The 7,248-nt window shown below is 43.2% G+C and overlaps 1 protein-coding gene across 1 annotated transcript in view; it reads left to right on the top strand.

Annotated features, from left to right (window-relative positions):
• The window catches only part of BCHE (butyrylcholinesterase), a 52,696-nt gene extending 45,879 nt beyond the window's left edge, over positions 1-6,817 (top strand). Inside the window, exon 4 of the mRNA XM_081190317.1 lies at positions 4,874-6,817. Within this exon, the coding sequence (XP_081046443.1) occupies positions 4,874-4,998 (125 nt within the window). The 3' untranslated portion in view covers positions 4,999-6,817. The remainder of the gene's footprint in view (positions 1-4,873) is intronic.
• Positions 6,818-7,248: the final 431 nt, after the last annotated feature.

Below are 7,248 nucleotides of genomic sequence, written 5' to 3' on the forward strand. Positions count from 1 at the left end.
AAATGAAAGGGTGAAAGAACAGCTGCATTCCTACACAGATTCCATTCATTTCAAAAGCAAAATATGGAAGTGTGATAGTCCCTTGGAATCAAACCCTACCAAGATCAGCAGGACTTTCATCTTAGTAAGGGTGCTTAAGGTTGCAGCCAGGGATAGGTGGAATCTGTCATTTCTTTTTCAGTAATTAAGCCAAAACTTGGATTAGTTGCAGACTTTACTTTGTAATAAATTTAGGCTGAAGTGCAATCTTAGACGCAGCAATGATGAGCCTTCTAAAATGGGCTGAACAGACTTCTGGCTTGTCAGGACTACTTCAGGGTTTTTTTCCTACTAGAAATCCAAAATCCACCCACCAATGGTAGGTGTAAAAACCTTTAGAATAAAGAACAGGGTGTCATTGCATCCAATGAAACCATTATGGTCACAGAACACCTTCTGATCACACAATGGAAATTCCTGTCCCTCTCGCCTCCTAACTCCTTCAGTTTCACGGATCTGCCCCAGAAGATTCCATTGCACAAACAGAAGTTGTAGTAATGGGTAATGATAGAGTTATGAACTGTCTCCAGTTGTAAGGGATTGACGCTAAGGCCCCATCTGCACTGTATATTTGAAGCACTATAATACCACTTTAACCAGTCATGACTTCCCCCAAATAGTCCTGAGAACTCTAGTTTGTTAAGAGTGTGGAGAGTTATTTGGAGACCCCTATTCTCTGCACATAAGGGATGCTGGTGGTGCTGTGGGTTAAACCACAGAGCCTAGGGCTTGCCGATCAGAAGGTTGGCGGTTTGAATCCCCGTGATGGGGTGAGCTCCCGTTGCTCAGTCCCTGATCCTGCCAACCTAGCAGTTTGAAAGCACAAAGTGCAAGTAGATAAATAGGTACCGCTCCAGCGGGAAGATAAACGGCGTTTCCATGCGCTGCTCTGGTTCACCAGAAGCAGGTTAGTCATGCTGGCCACATGACCCAGAAGCTGTCTGTGGACAAACATCGTTTGTCTCCCTCAGCCAGTAAAGTGAGATGAGCACCGCAACTCCAGAGTGGTCCATGACTGGACTTCATGGTCAGCGGTCCCTTTACCTATTCTCTTCACAGAGCTACATTTCCAAGAGTTCTCTGGGCCTACAAAAGTGAGTAAGTTGTAAGAAGTTAACAGTGACAATGGCCACAAATTTAGGTTTCGTTTTGGGTTTTTTAAAAAAGAATTACACAAATTTGTGGGATATAGATCTGTTATTAGACATTAGCCATGAGAGGCCAGTTAGGACGTTCATAAGTAGAGGCAGTGCTCAGTATTGCATATCTGTTTGAGAGGTACCTATGCCTGGGCCCAGAACTTTATACAAAGTGTGAACGAGCTGCTGCAACATCTTCATCTTATTTCTCTTTTGTATGTTTGAATTCTCTTGTGTACTTATACTCAGCCAAGTGGCGCATGTCATATCTATATATTGTGTTTGGGATTGTCTGTATCTCTGACAGCGAAAGCTAACAAATAAGCTGGCTTTGGTTGGTTGGTTTTTCAAATAGCTGTTATGCGTAAGGCTTCCTAGTGGGGAAAGAACATAGCCATCTTCATCTGACACATTGTTTTCCATTTGACATCTGAGAGATTTTATCATCTCTTGCATCATGACATCCCATCATATGTAGGATGTGGGAGACATTCAAAAACAAGCATCCTGTGTGTGTGTTATGTGTGAACCTGGACCAGTTTCAAGCAAGATGTGGGTATATCGTGAATCTGACGAAATGTTCCTTGTGATCATCTGACATTACTCACGGAAATCATAACTGTAGACGCCATCTGTTTGGAAGATGATACTGATGAGCAACTGTGCTGCATGTAACCAAATGTTCTGTGAAATAACCAATATCAGTAAGATATGCTTCTGTGTTACATAATAGGCCAGTAAAATAATCTCCAGTAATGGGGACGTAAAATGAAATGTGGTCTAACTCGATGGGGTCAATCCTAAAACAAGATCTGCTGAGATGAACAGCATAGACTGCAGTAGATCTCCAACTCAACTGGCTGATTCCCATCCGAGCTCAGGTGGCATTATGTCCCCAACCCCAGATGAGCTGAAGGTACTTGGCATAACTTGCTCATTCAGGCAGGTGTTAGTTCCCCAAAGGGGTGGCGGTTCTGGGGATGGGTTGGGCAAGTGGGACTGAGGGGGCCATAGGCTGGACCCTGAGCACATTCAGCTCAGTGACATGACCTGGCAACCTGGCATAGGACACTACTTTAAAGACTTGTTTTCCATCTGCCAGGCTTAGGTGGCGCAGTAGCTGCAGTCCTTGGATTGCAAGTTCTTGGATCTTTATAGCAGCTCAACCTACATTGGCTTGCTTTATGCCAGATTCTTGTGCATAGGATTGCTCCCTAAATGTTGCAGATATCAATATTGCGCAACTTGAAGTGGCTGGATGCAAAAAAAAAACCCTGACCCATTAGATTGTTCAAAACTTTGCTTGTCAAACTTTCTTCAAAGCAGAACAAAAGCATCAAAGATACATCCAAATGATGTCATACAATATCTTGTGCAGTCTAGCACAGGCTCATCATCTTAGAAATAAAATATGAAATACTCCAAACAGATCTAAAATCAGAAGTTTGTCTCTCCTTACAGTTTCCATTTTGCCTGGAGCTTTATTCACTCACTGGAGAAGGTCATTTACATGTCCTTACTTCCACAGAGCATGAGAACCAAGATGAACTTGCAATTCAATACCTCTCATGTGATCTAAGGTTAAAACACCACGTCAGAGCTACCAGAGAACAGTAACAATAGATAATTATCAACCTGTTTAGGCAGCTCAGAGAGCTATTCTTGACTGGATAATATTATGGATGCTTACCCTATTCCTATTTCATATCCTACAAAGCGTGTTCTCCCTAGCCAGAGAGCACGTGTTGCGGTTGGGGAAACATGCCACCCTGCCATGACTAGGCAGATTTGGAGAGAACCCAAGCCTTCTAAAGGGTTAAGATTGGGTTGCTGGGGAGTTTTGTATGTTGCCAAATTCAGAGGAGGGGTTAGAGTCTATAAATATAAGGGGCCAGAGGTTGGAATTCCTCTTGGCCGTTTTGCTTCGGATCACCCGCCCTCCCTCCCTTTAATAGGGGGGTTCTCTGGATCGCTTGACCTTGCTATGCCTGTCATGGTGTCGTCTGCCTTGGTGCGGGGGCACAGTAGGAATTTTGCCATCTGGCGGATTGGCTGGTGCCATTTGGTTTTCGCCTACTGCGTAGCAAATCGTCACAACTTGTAAGGTTGGCGGTTAGGCATTGGTTAAAGTGGTGCTTGGAGGGGTAAGTGCCTGCCCCTCCAAATGATGCGAAGGGAATTCCGTTAAAGGAATCCAGGGGCTTGCCATTCTTTCGTCCTTGTCCCTGGCATCGGACTTGGGCCGTGCAAGCCCCAAAGGAACATGAGGGTGAGAAGTGAGGGACTGATGCCCAGCTTCATTCTCACCCAATACTTGTTTCCCACTAAGGCTTCCGCTGGTGTCCGGAATGCCTCTGGCTTCCACTGGTGTCCGGAAATGCCAGCTCTGTCCCTGAGGGCATGGACAGATAGTCATAACCAATGCCTAAGCAACCACTCACATTTTTGTATTGAATAAAGTTGTGGCCAAAATTATGCCAAAAACCTAAACAAAAATTGATGTGTGAAGTGTGAATTATTGGGGGGTGGCAATTGTGGGACTCAACACGCAACTAAGGCTGAGTACGTAGCATACATTTAAAGCTCATTCCCTCCAAAATAATCCAGAAAGCTGTAGTTTGTTAAGGGTGCTGTGTGAGGGGTAAATTACAGGTCCCAGGATTCTCGCAGGTGTGGTGAGTGCTTTAACTGATTTGCTATTGTTTGTGATAACAGGGCTGTTTCTCAGTGCTTGTTATTGCATATTCTTAGTGACTCTGTACAGCTGCTTTGTTGCTGGCATCTGTCTGTCCCAGGAGACAATGGAGGAGTGAGCCTTTGAGGGTTAAGTCAAACTGTTGGAGAATTACAGTGCCTGCTGTGGCTGTAGAGACCGATATGGGAGAGACATGTTTTGTTGCACCTGAGGCAGATGAAGGTTTTCTGGTTTTGCTGCCACAGGTGCACCATGGAGTTTCTTCTTCCTATACTCCTCACAGCAGTTATTCATCCTCTGGTCACTGCTTTGGATACATGGACCTGATTGTCTGTTTCCACCTGTTTTAATTATCAAACATACTGAACAAATAAGACTTTCCTTTTTCAGGTCCATTTTGACTTCTGTTTTGTTTGTTTTTAACACATTGTTGCTATATTTAGGACACTGTTCTGCATCTGGGAATAGGTGATGTATTTATTTGTTTTGTTTCCAGAAGGAAATCCACTCCGTCTCCCTTGTTCAAAGATGGGGGAACTGTGACCTTCCAGGTATTGTTGGACTACAGTGCCTATCATCCCTGACCACTGACCGTGCTGTCTGCGGTTTATGGGAGTTGGAGTCCAACACCATTTGGAAGGCCATAATGTCCCCATCCTAATTAGAAGCCAATATCTGGATCCAAGTTACTAGGTGCCTATTCGTTATGAACTATACACTGCTTGGAAAATGTCAAAGGGGTGTAAATATGGAAAACGACATTCCATAGGATACTCTACATTGATCTGTAAGAATAATTATTCACTTCAACCAATTATCTCAAGATCTAGAGATAAAATGTTGCCCTTTCGAATTTGCAATAAATCAGGTGACAAAGGGGAGGGTGTAGTGCTGTGTAGTGTATTTAGAGGGAAATGGCATTGGTAATCAGAATTATTTTTCAATTAATGTACAAAGAGATTTAAATTTAGATTAATGCCACCCATTTCATGTTTTACAGGCAATATTGATGAAGCAGAACGAGAGTGGAAAGCAGGATTCCTTCGCTGGAACAATTACATGATGGACTGGAAAAATCAATTTAATGATTACACTAGTAAGAAGGAAAGCTGTGCAGGTCTCTAATTAAAAGTTCCAGCCTTTCTGGAATGCCTTCATTGTCAAAGATCAAGGCAAACACAGAGATAGCTAATGTAGCATATCCAGCAATAAGGTATGTTATGCAGGCTCAGTGACACGTCACAAATATACTTGTCTCCCAGGTCCATTTCTATTTATATCAATAAACGTTATAAAGTGCTTCTCCTCTTTGAAGCTTTGAGAAATGAAAATCAGACCAAGTGTGATTAAAACCTGAGGATTATCGTTAGATGTCTGATGGCCCCGATCCAACTCTAGCCGCATGGCTAGTTGCACAAGCATGAGGATGGAGATTTGATTGCACATCAGGAATTGCAACCCATTCCAAGTGATGCAGTACTCTATCTGTCCTTCTGAATACACAGCCCATTTATGGCTGTTGTTCCCAATCCAGGAAGTGGCACACATGCGTAAGCCTATTTGTATACATGTGTCTCCTGAGCTGGATTGCGGCAAGTAAGTTTCAGCGGAAATAAATATTTGTGGTATGTTGACAGATAAATGCAACATTTCTTTCACCGTAAAGGACACAGCAGAAATATCAGTATTCCAGAACACTGCCATCAAAAGCTCCATTGGCTCAGATCTCCAACTGCAATGTCACAACATTTTAATCCTGCTTCAGCTGTAATTTACTTGTTAGGGGTATATCAAGAGTTGCCAATGTTACAGGAAATAAAAAAAGATGCAATTTTCTTGTTAAGTCAAAAGAGGCTTTTAAAACTGACTGTCTCGCTCCTTGAAAGCTAAACATTCTGGAGACCCAAATGCTCATTGTCAAATTATACCAATTTTCCCTACAGAGAACAGAATTATTTCTTGACACTGTCAATGAATCAAAGGAGAGCTATTCAGGCAAACCTTTCTTCACCCCTTCACCCTCTTCCACTGGAGCATATCATCTGCTGAGAAAGAGCACTCTTTCTATTATCAAATGCTTATCTGGCACTTTTAATTTGTAAAGTGCTTTGAAATCATCAGTTTATCTGGTCTCCCAACATCCTTCTGCAGTAGGTAGGAATGGGTGGATAAGGGGGAAATCCTATGGTGAGATCCCCCAGAATGAGCAGCTTAGGATACAATGGAACTGTGGATCAGACAGCTGGTTCTTAGCTCAGCTGGTGTTATGCCTCCAACCATGGCTCAGCCCAAGATATGCTGGTGTGACTTGCTCAGCTGACTGAAGCAAGCAGTGTAAGTTTCCCAAAAGGGATCTGGCTTTTTCACGATGGAATCAGGACCAGAGGGTGGACTTAGGCTGGTTCCTAAACCCATTCATCTCAGTCCTGTGACCTGGCAACCTGGGCATAGAAGACTCTTTTAAAAGCTTGTTTTCCTTCTGCCAGGCTTATGCAGAGCAGGAGGAGCAGCCCCACTTTTGAACAGGATCTGGTGTAACTTTCCATCAACTTAATTTACAGCAGCTTCCTTTATGCCGGCTTCTTGTGTGTAAAAGATTGCTCCCTTAATGCCACTTAAATCTCACAGTCTGTTCACTGAAATCTCACAGTCTGTTTATCCCACCGGGTCTCTCTTCTCCATCCAGGATAATCTCAATGGAGTTTGGTACCAACTTTGAATCCCCAGGCACCTTACCAAGGTTTTGGACCGGCAAATTGCAGATTGCTGCTTTAGAATGTTGCACACTTTTCATTTCACCTTTCCCTTGAAATGAGGAGTATATTCTGAGAGTAAGACTCTCCAAATTTTATAGGCAATCACATGTTTTAAAAAATAATAATAAAAGGAGATGTTGTGGATGAAAGCAAACCAAATAACCATAATAAAATTCACTGTAAAACCATTCAGCTGAGATGTTGGTGTGTCAGTGTTGATGATCTCTGTCTATGATGTAGTATTATTGGTTGGAGTTTTTTAGATACGTACATCAGGGGATGCTTAGAAACGAATCATAACAAATATTGCACCATCCATTCAATACAATAATTCTACTTGGTTGCATTCTACACTAAAGGGGCAGTCCTATGGAGAAGATCTGCCAGGTGGGGCAGCTTATGATGCTTTGGCTCAGCTGGCTGATTCCTGGCTCAGCCGGCCTCGGACGGCATTAAGTTCCCAACTCCAGCTCAACTTAAGATACATGGCTCAGCTGGGGATCAGTTGACCGAGCCACAGCTGGCTTTGCTGAGACCAGTGTAAGTTCTCTAAAAGGGGTGTGATGCAGGTAGGGCTGTGGGAGATGTAGGCTGGATCCTAAGTGGGTTCAGCTCAGAC

The sequence above is a fragment of the Podarcis bocagei genome, assembly GCF_964188305.1.
Source record: "Podarcis bocagei genome assembly, chromosome: 4".
In the NCBI taxonomy this organism is placed as follows: Eukaryota; Metazoa; Chordata; class Lepidosauria; order Squamata; family Lacertidae; genus Podarcis; species Podarcis bocagei.